The sequence below is a fragment of the Pleuronectes platessa genome, chromosome 14, assembly GCF_947347685.1.
Source record: "Pleuronectes platessa chromosome 14, fPlePla1.1, whole genome shotgun sequence".
In the NCBI taxonomy this organism is placed as follows: Eukaryota; Metazoa; Chordata; class Actinopteri; order Pleuronectiformes; family Pleuronectidae; genus Pleuronectes; species Pleuronectes platessa.
Genome location: NC_070639.1, coordinates 16171308 through 16189690, shown reverse-complemented (window position 1 = coordinate 16189690; position 18383 = coordinate 16171308). Strand labels below are relative to the sequence as shown.

The following is an 18383-nucleotide window of genomic DNA, read 5'->3' as shown; positions in this document are numbered from 1 at the left end:
TGAGTGAGAATGAGCAGCATCGTATTGAATCACACACAAAGCAGAGACACTTGGATCCCTTACGGCACAATATTTATTCAACAATATACAGATTAATTTCTCCCTACATATCAGACTGATCCTCGGTTGTTTTTTTAAATTTACCTTGCTCTCACCTTTGTACATTCGATATTTACAAGATTTAAAATAAGTCTTTCTCTCCATTTATACAACAGCAGTGGTACAGTGTTATCACATCTTACAGCAGCTTCCCTCGAAGCATCAATATTCGATTCATCACTGATCGTCTGTTTACATTTCATACACTGGCCGACGTCTTTGAGCCACAGAGGAGCAAACGGACATGAGGGCTCAACATGCATCAGAAGTCCACACGTGGCTTTCTCTCGTATTTGACCCACATGAGAGGTGCTTGCTCTGTGGCACCACAGCAGGGTGTACAAACGGATCTGTTGAATGAGGATGCTGTTGAGGACTCGCACCTTAAATATCAGCTTAAACGCATCAGCCCCATCCCACCCGACAAGGATTAATGAGAGCCCATATACCAAAACCGAAAACAAAAACAAAAGGGGTAAAAAGGGGAAAACATGTTGCATAGAATCAATTCTGACTTCAAGAACAGAAATTTTGGTGCTGCCGTTTTGAAATGTGGCATTTTGATAATCTCCTGAGACCTTCTAGACCACGGAACATTTTTTTTTGGTTTTGAAATGAAAAAATAAAAATAGATAGCTGTACCCTTAGACTAACAAAAATAGCATTGTGTTGGATGTGACATCACATAATAGTACTACTTTAAAGAGAATTAAACCCTGCATTTAGTGTATACACATTTGCACATCTATATATATATATATCATTTATAACTATCTTGAGGAGAGAGGTGGATGGAATAAAGTGCATTATACTGTATGAAAACAAAGCCCACGGTTATCACATGCAGGACAGGAAATGAACGTTGTCCACCAGCAGCAACAGCTGACCTGGTACGAGGTTTACGGAGTATTTCCACAACCATGAAGAGGTTTTTTGAAATGTCAGTGGACCATGTGAGGATTTCTGAGCTGATAAAACTTTATGGAAAATAAAATATTCAGCCACAGCCAATCAGACGTGTGCTAGCCGGCGTTCATTTCCCACCCTGATCACATGCAAATAACACCAGACACTGAGGGATTACTCCAAGTCAACATACAGTACCAACATGGCTGCTGGTAAATCTCGGTCAGGGGCACTCGTATATTAATGACATGAACACTTCACCAGTTTTAAAAACAGCAAAAAGGTGCCACTCAACTCACAGCAAAATACAGCAAATGGTAACACGGCCCGCTGGGAGCCACACAGCACAGAGGATGATGGCAGACAGACCAGGTGAGAGCGCGAACTGCACTCTTCTTCTTCTTCCGCAGTCCAGTCCAGCAGGAGGAGGAAGAGGAGGAGGAGGAGCGTCGTGAGGCCCAAGAGCCAGCAATCATACACTGATTGGACTGAAACGTTTGAGGTGGAAGAGCACAAAGGAGCAGTGGCCGTGTGACGGCTTTTCAGCACAGCAGGGGTGCGAGTGTGTGACATTTTCACTGCAGACTGAACTGACTTTTATATACACATTAATCATTCACCCTCGTTTTCAACGAGCACGTAAGCAAGACTCGGGGAAATGCAATACAACAGCTGACGGCTACAGTACACAGACGCTTACTATACTGCTTTTTAACGTGAACAGCAAAGCTTAGTAATGATTGTGAAAGTACAGTGTGTCGCACACACACAAGTGACGAGTGAAGAGATGGTTCATGGCAAAAAAGGTGAAGCCGCATCTAAGGGCACGTTGAGCCACACGTCCAAACATCCCTTTTTTTGTGCCTTAAATTTAAAATAAGACAAGTAAACAGAAAAAAGGCATTTTTAACTTAAGACACCCAAGCGAAAAAAGATTAAGAGGATGTGTGTTGGCACATCTGGCAGAAGACGAGACTTGGGTTTGACTTGTTGGCCGTAAATCACGCATCTAAAAAAAACAGCAGTGCTTTGCAGGGAACGCAACATGCAGACAAGCAGACAAGTTTTAAACCACTCAGTCTGGGCAGGGAGCACTACAGAAGGCTAGCTAGTGCTTTGCGCAGATGCAGGCATTTATCAGCAGAGAAGATCCAACTCCATGCACGTGAGGAGAACAAAATTGCACTTTGAAAATCATTACATAAATAAAAAGATAAGCAGGACATTTCTCTTGGTAAATTATCAGGTTAAGCCCCCGTGTGGTTGTTTGATATATGACAAGAGAAAATGAAAACCTGAAGACAGAGGTTGTGTTCTCGTTTTGCAGCGCGAGCTTGTGCACAATGTGATTGAACTGAAATGCGTGGACCAGAAATTCAGTCAGAACCGATTCTTCAGTGTCGTTACAGCTGCAGTGTGAAACCACACTGGTCCCTCGCTATACTGGTCGAGTGCTCCGGTTTCAAACCTAATGGGGTCTTTAATCCTGCATCTGATTGGGAGACAGGTGTCTGAGTGGCAGGTGAACACACAATGAGGTAGAACAAAATGTTTCATGAGCATCCAATCAGAGCACAAGACCACCGTCATGGTTACTGCTGATGCACCGTGACTAGTACGAGCCTCCAGCGGCAAATTCAACGGATCAGAGACAACGCCACTCACAAGCCTCAACAAGTGCTTTCAGACTGCAACGGTTTAAACCAGACAAAACAATCCCAATATAAAATACAGTCATTGCCTTTAGCTTCAGACACAAACCTGCACCTTCTCAATGGTTTTATCCAGTTCCTACTCAAGTTTCGGGTTTTATATCAAATCACAAGAGGAATTCTTTCCTCCTGTAGCTGCACAGTCATGATTTGCCTGGTTGAAAGTCTGCGGCAAGACAAACCCTCATCACATTCCAGTTTGGTTGAACAACAATCTTAAAAGTGTTATGGATCAAATCCGATCATAATTATTATAATTTTCACAATAAAATTTAAGTCATGGGCTGAGAATCATTTGGATCCGACAAAATCTGACATCAGCAAAGTGAACGAAAACAAAAACAAAATCTATCTTCTTTGGATTGTTATTTTCTAAAGATTTAAAGATTTATTTCACCCCGTAAAACCATTTTCATCAAACAGCAATTAAGAAGGAAGATAATCAGCAAGAACGATTGCACGTGAGCCCGGGAATGACAGGGAAGGAATGAAGAGAACTCTTCTCCACATGAGCGACGATAAGTGTTATTGCTGATTCATGAACTGAAGAAAATTCTGAAAGGTCATACTTCCCCTTCAGCTAGCGTGGCTTCCTTATGACTTTCTCTCCACAAAGAGAGCAGTGACTCTTTTAAACGCTCCACTGTGGTTACAGAAGTGGGCTGTTATGATTTTACTACTTTACTTGTTGCGTTCTCAGTAACTGCAGGACAATTTTTATTTAATGGATGATGAAAGAGTTTGTTCCCAAACACACACACACACACGTTAATGCACAGGTAGTCAGGAGTTGTAGTAGTCAGGCTGTAATGGTGTGTTCACACCGAATGCGGTTCATTTGTGTTTATTCGGGTTAATCGCGTGCACACTTTGGAAACACCGGGGCAGCCAGCGCTGTTGTGTGTGGGTCCACAAGCCCACCCAGAACAGCACACAGCTCGGGGACTGTCACCGGCTCCTACAGGAGCTTGGTCTGGATGACTGTGGTTTCAAAAGCCACCTGAGGCTGAGTAATGAACGGTCTGATCACTCTCTAGTTCGGGTCGGTCCCAGGGCCACGGCGGAGTGTCATTCTCAGCGCTGATTGGATGAGGAAACATCGCATTACGCTAATTTGACGCCCGAGGTTCAAATATCTCAACTCGATTCACTTTGTATGAAATCACACCATGTTCGGTGGGAACTCGCCTTTATGGTTAGGTTTTGTCTGTGTGTGTGTGTGTGTGTGTGTGTATTATGCCCTGCACTGCATGTTAGACCTGTGATATGATCTGCATGTTGAAGCTGGGGGACCGGGACTGCTTGGTGAGGGGAGCTCCAGGAGACAGGAGGTCCTGTGCATCCTCTGGCCTGACCAGGTGCTCCTCCTGCAGGCTAATGGTGGAGTGGCGGTGGGAGCCGCCTGCCGGACGCTCCCCTTCCTTGTCTGAGCCTCCCAGTGCCTCCTCTGGCTCGTCCTTGCCTCCGTTCATGTTGAAATTCATGCAGTCAAAAGACTTACTGGAGGAGGTGCTTCCAGTCCGCACCAGTGTGGGCCCGACAGGGAAGCTCAGGTTCTTCTTTATGGGGCTCAGCTGAATGGAATCCAAGGTGATGCTGGCTGGAGGCGACTGCTGCCTCTGGTGATGCCTCCTCACAGCTGCCTGGTGGTCAGTAGACGATTCAGCCTGTTTTTCCGCTGCTCTCTCTCGATCCCTCTCCCTCTCCTTGTCCCGTGACAGCCGGGCTGTGATGGCTTTCTTGATGCTGCTGCTGCTGCTGTTCAGGCTGCCGCCCCGCGGCCCCACACTGCCGCTTGCCTTGATGCCGCTGGGCTGGCTGCTGTTGGAAGCCCCGGAGGAGAAACCCTCGTCTGGGTCGTTGACGTTGAAGGAATCCTCCCCACCGCTCATGCCATCAGCATCTGAACAAGAACATACAGAGGAAGAAAGGATGATAGATCAACGGAGAAGTGGGTGAAGAAGACAACACCTGACATGACAAATCTGACTAATATCTGACTGTGATGCAAACGTAAACCTTTTGCTTTCAGTCCTGTAGAACAAAGTTAAATTTTACTTTTAGAAATTAACTTCTAAAATATTTAAATAGCTACTTATAATAAAGTACACCAAATTTCACAGTAATCTCGTGAAAGGACGAAAATGTTGTAGCTGATTCTCATTAATTGTGATGTCAACTGGCCAAATATAAACTAATGAACTACTACTGTGCAGTGACAGTAACATTCAGTGTTTAAAACAATGCAGAGGAGTCTAATTTATCAGCCTTCATGCAGGCCAGCAGTAACACTGCCTCTTGTCAGAGCGTACTGGTTCATTAGCTCACTCTTGTACCAGACTGAAGAACAATTCAATACAGTGCACAATGACCTTGAGCTCTGATGATATGACGTAATCCAGATTGACTAAAAGAATGACTGGCTGTAGGTTTAGGAAAAGTGTGAGTTCAATAACCAGTTTGATCAGTGAGGAGAGCCTCATTTAAAATATTAAGCATTAACATTTCCTATCTGGTGATAATTTCATTGAATTCATAAAGGCACAGGACAGAGCTCAAGAAATCTAAACATAAAACAGTCTTAGTCCATTTAAGACCTCATTGTTTGAACGCTGGAAGAGAAAAAGATGATAAACTATGTTAGGTAAAAAAAAAAAAAATCAAGGTTATTGACATACAATATGGAGGAAAACGTCTGTTAAAAGAAGAGGCACAGAATCAGCCGTCTGTCTCCGTCATGCATTGTTGGGACAAGCAGAAATTGGATCACAGGGAACCGCAGGCAGCACCAGGACTGACATGCACATAACATGGAGAGAAGACACATGCTCTCCCCTCCAGCCCCATCCCTCCTTTCTCCCACAACGCTGGCCTGGTGGTCACATGGTTTGGCCGGCTGAGACGAGCCTGTGGAGCCCGCTGAGGCGAAGCCGTACACTGCATCAGATCAATAGCACACCAGTTAGGGCTGACAGGCCACAAGGCTGAAAAGCGGGCCTGTCTGCAAGCCATCACAAGCCAACCCAATCCCAGACGTCACACACACAAGGGCACAATGCAAAAGGACTGAACCAGCGTTTTTGAATGAATTAACCTTGACTCCAGTTTGGTTACATAACGCTTGCTACTGGTGTCTAGTCATTTCCTTGTGCTGCAATTTTTTATAATATAAAGTCTAGATACTTAACACAATAAAGTGGCTGATTTAATTTCATGAGGATTTCTTTACGGTTACATTTAACTGCAGAGTGAAATTTGATTAGGTTTCCCCTCACGCCATTATTTTTTTTGACCTACAATAGCACTTATGTTGTAGACATCATGGGGGAAATCTATCAAAAACATTATGATATCCCTTTGCAAATGGTTATTACGCAAAGAAAATACAATCTTAGTTAACAGGATTAAACCTGCAATACCAGCCCCAAAAATGGTGTGCTATTATAAATTTCTTTCTGTAAAAGAATTTCCAGTTAGTGCACAGATGCTGGGTGATAAATCTGTAAGATAATCACTTTTTTGCTGACTGGTGAATCAATAAAACACGTGAGGATTCTTTGAAAGATCATGGGAAGAAGACGGGATGGTGCTGCAGACAAACACTGACCATAAAGTTTGGGAATGGGACTCGACTTACGACATTCCACACATGGAAACGGACAAACCCATTCAACAAGACAAAACGGGCCATTTGAGAGGTCCTGGCAGGTAGTCAAGTCAATAGCTTTAGTTGTACCAAGAATTTTGTTTGTTTGTCCGGTCCTGTCATTTCAAGTTTTAGTGTTCCAGGGTTTTATGTTCCAGTGGAAAAGATTGAAGCTTGCTGTGGCATGTGCATGCATGATGAAGGGCTCGATCCCATTCACTGAGCGGAGGAAAAACACAAAATGAGCAAACAATAAAGCTGTTGGACAGAAAAAAACAAAGGAAGGCCTCATTCTGCAGGATGGTGGCAGCAGATGGACGCCGTTGGCCTGAGTGACCCAAAACATATGGCGCTCAAACATCATGAGGGACAGTGCGTGAAAAAGGTTTTGGGTACTTTGTGCCGGGTTTGTAAAACGAACATATTTTTAGGGTAACACTATGGAAAAAATCGAATCCATAAAGCCAATTATTAGACATGGAGGGTTGAGAAAACCCAAGAGTAAAAGGTTATGCTGCAGGTTGGGCACTGGACATGCTCAGTGAGTGACAAGGGTAGCAGTCTAGCAGTCAGACGCTGGAGGATGCATGATGAGGATAGAGGCAGGATATGACATGATTACAGGCCCATGCAAAATGGCCACTAGCAACACTTCCTTCAAACCCAGAATAGGCAACTCTTCCACTCTTCTGTGAGATGACAAACAGTAGCTGTCTGGTAGTAGAGGGGTTGTTGGCTGAGGGTCTTATAAACTGGATGAGTTAGTATACTCTGGGGGAAGTGAAGAAAAAGCCAAAATGGGAAGAGCAGAGTTAAGCCCCTCGACTTGGAGAGGGGGTAAGAGGAGGAAGAGGAGGCTGGGGAGGATACAGATGGAAGCGGGCGCCTCCTCCTGAGACCCTCTCCTCTCTGAGCGTCCGCCCCTGTCCCCTACCCTCAAGTGTGATCGGGGGAATGATGCTGCTGCCGCTGCGGTGGCTGTGAGCTCGCCCTCGTCTTTCTTCTTTGGCTGCTGCGACCCAGGGAGTGTGGCGGTGGTGGTGGACTGGGCTAGGAGGATTGACGATGAAGCTCAACTCTGCATCGGCTGAGTAGTCAAAACAATCTGGGAGTCAACAACACAGACGGGGAAACGCGTTTCTTTAGTGGCAGCAAGCGTCAAACGAGTCGGGTCTCATCATTGGCACAGCAGGTGTGTAAATTACAAAATATGGAACTCATATCTTAAAAATGAACTGCTCCATTAATTGCCCATCTACTGGGTAAAATGGAGTCAGAAGACTCTACAGGCACCATTTTGTTTTGAAGTTTCTCCTAAACCACAAACATTCATTGTAAAATTGAAATACGAAGCACAGAGAACACTTAAGACAAAATGGGCGGCACAGGCACTGCAACACAGAGACTACATGACCACAGCTACATAATATAAATGACACAAAACACCATTTGGACGATGTTCATGGTGTGACTGGGTTACAAGAGAAGGTTGTCTTCTCACTGCTGAGGACAAACACCAGAAAAATCATTTTCTCACCAAATAGATCCGTCTTGTGGCCTTTTACTAATAAAAAAAAAACAGGAACAGCTCGTGAGGTTAACGGATCACCGGTCCTTCTGCTTGATTCCCTTCCAAACTACTAATGAAATACTGTGCTGCCTCTTCTGCTGCGATGTCTCTTGCATTGAGGCCTGGTTCACTTCGCTGCATGTGTGTGTCCAGGATTTCCCCGCGTCTCCCGGTGCTTTTCGTCTTACCCTCTCTTTTCCAGCGGTGACGCCGTATGGAGGCAGTTGTGATGGCTGAGATGGAGATGCGGCTAACGGTGGGCGTCACCTCCACTTGGAGCACTTTGCGCCCCTGTGACTCGTTGGGAGCACATTCTGGCAGCGAGTTCTTCATGGCGTTCCCCAGCTGGAGGCAACACAAACACAGATGCAGATCAAAGATAATATCACAATATCTAAAGGCTGATGAATGTTTTTATGGACATTCTGTGCTGATTTGAGAAAAAACATGGACTTCTTCTTTAGTGTTTTTAATTTTGGACTCAGGCTCCACACATACTGTGCTGTGTGTAATTGACTCCATGCAAACAATCGTATTGGTCTTACCAGGAGAGGTTGGGAGTAAAGCTCCAGCTGAGCTCTGTACAGAATGTCCTCCAGAGCTTCCCGCCCCATCTCCCATTCTCCATTGTATCTGGAAATCACAACACAGAACAGGACACAATTACACACACATTGGTATTCAAAGACGTCATGTTGTAATTATTTTTGGGGAGAAAACAGGAGTGTCTGGCAACATGCCTTGATGTCTGAGTCACATCCCCCTGAACTATTATAAGTTACCTAATAATGTCTCCAGCTACAGTGAGGGAGGGAAAGAGGTTGGACACGTATCCATTATACTCCACTAATTTGTATTAAGCCGGTTCAAGAAATATGCAAAAGCGCATGGTATGTTTATCACTCATCTCTTTGCTGGATAGACAGTATTTGTTTGGATAAATCCTGTACTTCACCCTCTCTCTCTTCATGTGGCATTAGCAAAACATATTAACCTAAATCTCAGAGAATCCTCCAAGCTGCCAAGGTCCCTGAGCATGTGTGAAGCCGGGGATTCATGTTTGTCTGCCCTTCACGTGCACCTGCACAGGCCAAGGGTGAATATGAGAGCTTCAGCTGGCAATGAGGTGACCTATGGTAAGGATTACTAAAAAGTATAATATTCTGTGTCACACACTGAGGGGGGGGCACCCTCATTCTCTCCCACTATCCTTGCTACACAATCCTTAACAGCAGTGATTCCAGTCACTATGGTATCAGGGGATCCATCACTGAGGATGAGCTGTCATCGAGGAGCCGTAATCAGCTTTGCAACGACTGTCCCCATCGCAGGATGAAATCACCTGCTCCCACAATGCACTGCTGATGAAATCAGTCATTACAGTGGGGAGCTGCTGGTAGAGTGCTAGCATATGCTGTTAGGAGGTTTTCTGCAGTAGACCACAGCAAACTACAATGGAGACTTCACCCATTAGAAATGTTCAACAAAGGCAAAAAGTGAAAAAAAATTGTGATATCGAGCAATGACAGTTGAAAGACATTTGAAAATGTGTCTACACCTTGATTGGTCTACCTAAAATAAATTCACTTGAATGGAAATGATCTTAAAAAGCAAATACTTGTCTATAGAAAGTCTCACTGTTGACAATTCCCTGTAAATACCAATCCACGAGGTCATATGAAGTGGCTGCAGAGACAGGACTTTGTGACACACTTCTAGGGAAGTTTCCCTAATCTTTAAAAAAAAGTTTTTGCCTGTGTAGTGTATTTTTTAATGGACTGTATATCAGTGTTGTGTTGACAATTATTATTATTTACAAAAGATACATACATGGCATGATACACGGCAGTCAGCATCTGCACCATGAACTCCGGGTCCAGCAGCACTCGGTTGCATGGTTCCCGCCAAAGCTTCTGTTGCTGCCGAGGGAAGCCACATACACACAACCTGAGGAGGGAATACACACATACACACACACACAATGAGAAAGGTGAGTAAAGTCAAACAAAGGCAGTTGAGACAAAAGTTCAGAGATCCTCTGAACGCTGCAGGAAGTCACAGAGCCTGGATGAGAAGAAGAACAGCTAACGATGAAACACATCAAACAGCAAGCTAGGGGAGCCATTTTTTAGGTCGGGTGAGATTAGATTGCGGGGTGTTCTGCATCGGAAACTGAAAGAGGGAGTGTTGTTCTCATGCTCTGAAACCTTCACAGTTTGCAGTCTGTCTAGACAGATATCGCTTCAGGCCTTCGTCTGCTCGCGAGCAGAGGGGAAGTCTTAATATCCTGAATCGTCTTCACGCTGAAGATCCAGTACAGGGCCTCATATTGTGAATTCCATATTGATCCTTTCTTCTAACAACAGGGCATTTCACAGACAGACAGGATGCTTTCATTCTGCCAATTGCAAAACTGAGCTCTGACGAAATCGTACTTATCAAATCCAAGTCAGTGTCGAGGTTAGTGTATGGCTACAGGGTAGTAGCGGGAATTTAATTTCCGGAGAGCGAGTGATGAGGGTAGATGAGGGGAGAGGGAGGTCACTAATAACAGAAGGGATGAAAAACAACTTGTTCTACATTTGTTTATCTTACCTGGAGCTCATTCTGCAGACCGACTTATAGGAAGAGAGGGGCATGTACACCACAGCAGAGTTGTAGCAGAGCATCAGGAAACACAGCACTTCAAACCTGCAACCACAAAACATTCAGAAAAAAAGACAAATTATAAAGTGAAAGTAAAGTATATCATTTAACCTTTCATGGTATCAATATCGACTACTACATTTTTGCAGTCGTGACATCCCTAATATATATATATATATAAAATCTGTATGGTACCCTAGTGGTTTATTTTGGTAAACTCTGCAAATCTCTGAGAACTAAGATTACACAATATACAATTCTCTGCATAGGTTCGCAAAGATATTCACTTGTACATTTTGTCCAGTCCGGGGCCTCTGTTCATTAAAAAGTCTAATGTGTTTACCACATTTAATCAATGAATTGAAATGAATAGTCAAAAGATGATTTGACATATTACAACTTTGATTTTTTTTTTTTTTTTTTTTAAATCCTTTCTTGTTTAAATGTCACAACTGACTGACTTTTTATTTCCACTTGAGGCAGCAGTGCATTTCTTTTAGAGATAAGTGAAGAAAGGGTAGATTTTTTTTAATGGTCCCATTTGCAGCATTACATTAGAGTATTATAGACACCACTGATAAAAGATGAATGTGGTAATGAAATAAAATGAGCGCAAAATTAAACTACCCACTTTAATTGATTGGTTTCCAGACGTCGGACCAAATCTCAATATTGTACATCTCTTGGTGCATTTGTGCTTTCCAGTGTATGAATATGTGCATGAGCTTGTGTATACGCTGAAACATGACAACCAGGAGGGGGACCACGAGTGTAAGGGCCATAATTGACTGTGTGGAGGAGGAAAATGTCCTTAGAGTGTGAGAGCTGCCACCTCTCAGGAGATTCAGGCTTTCTTCACATAAATATCAGCAGCAACCACAAAAATAGATTTCCAGATAAACTATGAGGCCTGGCCCCGATAAAATCCATTCAATTTACTTATGGCGCTTTATGTTCATTGTATCCAGACCATGTTGCTCTGGACAACAGGATGACCTGCGTCATCTGCTCCCCCCTTACATTTTCAGCTCTGGTAGCTCAGACCGTTTCTGCATATGCATCGTTGCAAACAAACAAATGTAAAAAGAGTGAGTCTACTCCTTTTAGTGCGACAGAAAGGGATATTTTTGTCAGGACTCCAGTGTGCTTCATTGTTATGGCAAGATTATCATTCATCCACAGCAGCAGAGAAAGTGTCGGAGCCAAAAAAGCTTTCAGGCTGGCTGGGTCTGGGCGAAGGCGGCTGAGCGACAGTCGAGGGTTATGTTTTGATTATCTTAAAAGGACCTTTTTCATACTACATTGATGGATGGATGGGATGAAAGGTATAGAAAAGCGTTTTCTCATCGAATAAATGAAAACAGGAGATGAGATAAATTATGACACAGGATGGACGACGTGTCTCGACATCCTCCCACTAACCAGATATTAACCTAAAATATCCTGGATATGAATTTGTAGGCAGAGGCTGCGCAGTAGCGATTGTGCGATGGAGCTGCGGGAGCCAAGTCCCGTCGATACATTCGCTCGACCAATTACAATTCAGTCTTAGTGTGAAAAAGAAGTGACAAATATGACGGAAACAATCTTTAACAAAAACATATTTTACATGTACTCCGACTTTTTGTTTTGGTCGATATCCCATCCATGAACACGGAGGAGGCCGGATTTTATAACCAACTTGACCAGCTGGCAATTGCGACGCTTTAAGTTAGCAGTTACGTCGTCCATCTTTATACACAGTCTGGTCTCAAATCACTCACTCCCTGTTAACAGCTGGCTGAGTCGGAGCTGTACCTGTTCTGAGCCGTGAAGGTCTCTCTCTGTGGGTGGAGGCCGCTGTACACCACTCTGAGCAGGTCATGTTGACACAGAGCCCCCTCTGTCAGCGCTATGGACCCCAGACTAGAAGGCTAAACACACACAAAGAAACCACAGTTAATCAAATACTTGTTAACCATGTCGGCTTTTGCACCACGACAGTAAAATGACAGCGAGGCTGGTGCGATGATGTGCTCTTCAGATAGTTAACTGAAAAACTGGGACCTTCATTTTGCTCAGATAGGAAACTGCTATGATAAGTGTTCATGTTTTATTGCAGCTGAATTAGATCGCCACTGGACCTCTGCCAGAGTCTCACCTTTGGTCACCGTAACTGGCAGCACTTGACTTCTTTCTGTTGAGCTCAATTATCTGTTTCCAAACTCAGGAACAGACAGATTTTAGTCGATTAACTGCTGACTGTACAATTCGTCCACTGAAATCTATATGTTGCAATTTTCCTTGTAACTTCTACAAATTCCTTCATGCAACATAAAGCTTAGGGTTTTTACTCTACTACTTTTCAAATTCTTGATCCAGCTTTCTATTTCTGTCCCTCCTCTTTATTAAAAAGGCATCTGCACACCTAAAATTTGCACACCAGTTTCCTGCAGCGTTTTATAGTGGAAGTGGCCACCTTGCCTCGTAACTCAAACATTCTTTCTTCAGAAGAAAGGTCACAGTGTTTATTTGACATATCAAAATGACCTTGTTAAGGTCGTCATCTAGCACCTAAATTTACCAGAACAGGAGATGCAGAATGATTCAGAGTTTTCAGCACTCATATTTTGTTGCTTGGACAGATTTCCTGTGCTCCTGCTTTAGCTCTACCTCTCATGCTGCTTCCGTGTGAAACAGCTTGTCTCGGATTGTTTTGTGGAATTTCATTCATCAACAACACACCTAGCATTTTATTGGTTGGGGATCTTTGACAGATTTGTTACACAAAAGATCCAAGAGCAGAAGAAAGAAATCCAAGAGGGAAGGAGAAATCAGAGAGCAGACGAGCTGAAGCTGGCAAATCTAAGCACAAGCAGCATATATTTGAGTGCAAGCCCAGGGATTTAAGTGAAAGCATTGCAATTCTGAAGAAAAAAACAATAAGACCTGCTCTCAAATTAAACACACAATGAGCAAATTTTTTATTTTCCTACGTAAGATAGAGGAAGAGAAACGGGTAATGACTTAAATTAATCTAAATTTATATTCACATGAGAATGTCATTAGGCAACGTCATTCTGATGATGTGCAGAACAAAAGTTGATACTCCATTCTAAGTATCTTGAGCGACTCTGAGCAGTGGAGACGGGCAGTACGGATTAATTCAAAGAGAGACTTGAGTGTATGCTAATGCTGGAGGCTTGGGGATAAGGACATGTGATGTGCCGAGCCATAGTACAGCCTAGGAAGATTGTTGGGATTCATGCGCACAAGCTCTCACTGTCAAACTCTCTCTCTCACACACACACACACACACACACACTCTCTCACATTCTCTCTCACACATACCCCTCTCATGCCTCCATGCTTTCTGCATTCTCTCAGCATGGAGGGAAGACTCTCTCAAGCTTGTAATTACAGCGATAAATCACCCCCAGCACACGCCACACACTGTAGCCTCATCAACACACACTCATAGGGCGCCACTAAGCATTGTCAAACTGTCTAGAAATATACTGCACAGCACAGTCTTTGCTGAGCTTAGGTTGCAGGATAGAAAAGGCTTGAAAAAATGAAAATGAAAAAATACACATTGCTTCTTTGTGCCCGTGGTAAATGGTCCTAGGTCAGCATGTCCTATGAAACACCTCGCTAATGAATTCCAGCTCAACAAAATAGTCAATACTCATTTGGTCAGAAGGGAGGGTTTACCAAAAACCTGGCGTGCCTGAGAGTGAACGAAAGTTAATAAAGTGAAGTCAACTCCATTTAAAACAACAAAAGAACATTCATAGTGAAGCTTTTGCTTGTACACACACAAAAAAGTGTGAAAACCCTCTCCTGTTGCAGTGTTGGAATCACAGTGACTTCTTAACAAACATAGATGGATAAGCCCCGGAGGTGGGGTTAATGAAAATGGACATCCTGAAGCGTTAGACACTGAGGAGGTGTCAAAGTCAAAAGAGGAGAGGAAGGAGGAAGAAGGAAAGAGATGAGACAAACATAGCAATAAAAAGGGGCAGAGGAGTAACTAGTAGATTACCCTGAGGAGAGAGGCATGCTGAAAACACTGATTGATTGGACAGGCAGGCCTCCTACCTCATGATATATTGATGGTTTGGACAGAGATGGGATTGTGAAGGCCAGGAGCTTGCTGTTGCCGTCTTTGTCCACGATCTCCTGCGAAACCAGAGAGTGAGGAAGAGACAGAGAAGGTGTGTCATTCAGGGAACAGAAACCAGGCCTGGAGAGCCCCATGTTTGTTTTTATTAATCTTAAACCAGTTAAGCTCTTTCCTGTGGAGATAGGTGAAAACATTTAGCAGAATACGTTGAACAACGGCTCTACATTCCGCTCTCCTTCTCACGGCTGGTACACGTTATTGACTTTGACAGATTGAAAGTCACTGCCAGGCCAGCACACTAACCAATTTCACACTGCGATACGCAACAGAGATGAACGCATCTCTGAGAATGATGGCATTTTAATAAAATGTAATGCCTGATTATCTCCTCGCATAACAACTGCAGTTGAAATAATGGTTATAATAATAATAATCAAGTGCATTCACAGAGATATACAGCCGAGCACTTTACAATTGGAAGAAAGTACTTGTTATTCCTACTTTGCTCTGTAAACCAATTATTTGCAGCCAAGGGGGATTGGTGGGGTGTGCAAGAGTCGAACCACTTGTTTCTACTACGTGTGAGGATGGCGGACATTGCTGACTGATTCAAATACAAAGAAATAATTGTCTCTTTTCTCCTGAGTGTGTAACGTTCCTTCATTTCTAATTCTCTAATTTAAGGCAGAGTTGGAAGGTGGAGGGTTTATTACATATATCATTTACTATTAACGCTTGAGCTGCAACAGTTTTTCTTTTGTGTAAACATGAGCTGCTCCAATTGTTACGGGGGGGGGGGGGGGGGGGGGGTTCTGGGCTGTGTGTGGCTACTGCGAGTAAATGAATTAGACCAAAAAAAAAAAAATCTGTTAATCCATTCCCACGTCCACGCATCACATAATCTAGGTTTTGAAACGTGGTCCCAAAAAGGCTTTTATCTGCCATTCTCCCTCAGCATACTCCTGGTTCAGCCCTTCGGTGTATCTCTGAATATCTGACTGCTGAGAGCAAAGCTGTTTATCAGGGCCCGGTTGGCAATGACCATAGGCAAGAAAAGAGGCCTTTGAGCATGTATAGTGTGTGTGTGTGTGTGTGTGTGTGTGTGTGTGTGTGTGTGTGTGTGTGTGTGTGTGTGTGTGTGTGTGTGTGTGTGTGTGTGTGTGTGTGTGTGTGTGTGTGTGTGTGTGTGTGTGTGTGTGTGTGTGTGTGTGTGTGTGTGTGTGTGTGTGTGTGTGTGTGTGTGTGTGTGGTGGTAAATAGATATACAGGAATAAATTATGCATGGATATACCTTTAGCCGCACCAGCTGACATGGAGCTCTTTCTATTGATATCTCCAGCTCTTAGCCCATTTCCCAAAGGGTGTTTTCCCACAATACAATCTATCCCGGGTCTTTCCATTACCTGGGCTTTTTCCTGCAGATAGTGTTTCTTGTCCACAGACAAGTCACCTCACTCAAGCTCCACCTGTGTCTAAATATATAATCAACATTCTGTTTTTTCCCCACATGAAATAGTTTTAAACTCCGGGAGCCCCAGAGCCCAATTCATGTTGATATGGTTCTGAGACATGTATTCCTTCTATCTTAAAACATAATATCAACCTACTGTATATTCCTCCATACAGTAAAATACAGCTCTTTAACTATGACACCAATAAACCTAATAGGCCTTCTTTGCCAACTGACAGCAATAAAACAGCCGAACCATCCCAGAAAGCAAACAGGCATGTGTTTGAAGAGTTAACCTCAGATACAAGAACTGTGTGACCATCCCAGCTGCTCTTACATCACCATTATGATAGTACTAACAACAGCAGTGTTTCAAGCTGTAGATGTACAGGTTTCTCTGAAGGATGATGCTAATCACTGGCTGCATTTATACCTGATATCAACATGCATCTTGGTGATCTGATCACTTGTGATTGGATCGCACATCTCTCCTCTGCTAAGTGTTTACATTGTTTGCAAAGCTCAAATTTGATGTTTTCAAACGAGTGGGAGGCGGCATTGATGCCCCTCCTGTGTCTAGTCTACAAGAAATTTAAAGAAAAGCAGGAACTAATCTGAACAATTCAGACTGGGGCTATTCTTTGCATAAATCCAAGGAAACCAAATCACCCAAGATGAGTGAAACCCTAATAATACATTTCTACTGGCTTCTCAAAAAAGGACAATGCTTCTTATGTGCTTTGAAAAACACAATGAATATGTAATTCCTCTAACAACAGTGTGACCCGGGACACATTCACACTTCTAGAAGAAAGTGGCCCTATGCAGCCTACACTGTTAATGTGGTCTGAGCATTTGGATCCCAGTGTCAATTGGGTGTATTCACACCTGCATTTAGAATCTATTTGAAAAAACGTTAATACCAGTTATGAACAGGGCCTCAGTTTCCCTGGAGGACATTTGTCCATTCAAATAAGGACTATATTACCCTAATCCTTATTCTTTTCTGTTTTATTTTCTGCAACTCTGTGGCTGCTCTCCCTCCTAAAATAGATACAAACTGGCACGAAATACATGTCATAGCTACCATATTTAATAATTACAGAGCAAAACCTAAGTCTTCTAAAAGGTCATGCCCTTACCAGGTTATAGATGCCCAAGAGGAGCGCCTCAATGCAGCCATTGCTCTGACGATCCCTGCTGGCCGTGATCCGTAGATATACCCACACCAGCTCAGGCAGGAACTGCAGGGTGAAGCGTCGCAGGCCGTCTTCAGAGCTCCGGTACAGCTCAAACAGCTGGTGGCACACCGGCTCCAGCAGCTGGTTAGGAGGAGGAAACGCACAAATGCAAATTAGCACAGGACTGACACTTTACTAAAATATACACTATGGTGGGGCTGGATCCAAGGCCAGCTGACATTGGGCAAGAGACAGAGAGACAACCATTCAGGCTCACATTTACATCTACAGACAATGTAAAGTCTTTCACCAATCGAGAGGAAGTGCCTCGAGAAATTTAGAAATTAACAAGTCCCTATGATCATCAAGTCATCGTTATTTCAAATTGATCAAATTAGCATTAATATATGCCTGTGGTATTAAAAAAATATATAATACTTAGAAAATAATCTTGTTTTCACTCATATGCAAAACTTTAAGTCCCAGCGGGAACCTGTCGTAGCGACGAGCCTCAGACAGTATCTATGCTTCGCAGCTCTCCTTTGAAAGCATGAATGGATGTCATCCTGATTATAACGGGACGGGTGGACTGCAGGGAAGAAAGCTTTGCTGCTGTTCAGTAGTGGGAGGTGCGCAGGAGCAGAGGGGATAAATCACGACAATGAGAGTCTGCTCAAATGTAGTCTCAGTGGAGCCGGCTGAGCCATTGTGTTTAGACTGTCCAGGGGTCAGTGGAGTGAGTGCCCGCACAGCACTACTCTGGATTGTGTGTTGTACTGTGGCTGACCCTGAAATAAGCGGCAACTCATTTAATGAACTTGGCAAGACATTTGACCCTCCATGTGATCAGCAACACAACAGTCTAACACAGCAGTCAAATATGCTCAGCTATCCCAGCCCCCCCCCCCCTCTCGCTGACTCTCTCTCACATGCACACACACTGGATCACTTGTCCAATCATTAATGGGCTTGTGCAGCCAGATTGACACACTAATGGAATTTATATCCCCGAATGCCCGACACCCAAATTCGACCATGAGGGAGCGAGTAACATAGGGGAGAAGAGAA

At 43.6% G+C, this 18383-nt stretch overlaps 1 protein-coding gene across 2 annotated transcripts in view; it reads right to left on the bottom strand.

The window, feature by feature from the left end:
• Positions 1-54: 54 nt before the first annotated feature.
• LOC128456311 (hyccin 2) overlaps positions 55-18383 on the bottom strand; it is a 40870-nt gene continuing 22541 nt past the window's right edge. The window contains exons 5-13 of one of the 2 annotated variants that reach the window (XM_053440411.1): positions 17277-17456; positions 14660-14740; positions 12377-12492; positions 10529-10624; positions 9764-9880; positions 8479-8566; positions 8122-8278; positions 7298-7468; positions 55-4620 (exon numbers count right to left, since the gene is read on the bottom strand). In XM_053440411.1, coding sequence (XP_053296386.1) covers positions 3971-4620; positions 7298-7468; positions 8122-8278; positions 8479-8566; positions 9764-9880; positions 10529-10624; positions 12377-12492; positions 14660-14740; positions 17277-17456 — 1656 coding nt within the window. In that variant the 3' untranslated portion in view covers positions 55-3970. The remainder of the gene's footprint in view (positions 4621-7297; positions 7469-8121; positions 8279-8478; positions 8567-9763; positions 9881-10528; positions 10625-12376; positions 12493-14659; positions 14741-17276; positions 17457-18383) is intronic. The other variant, XM_053440412.1, reaches the window with a different exon arrangement.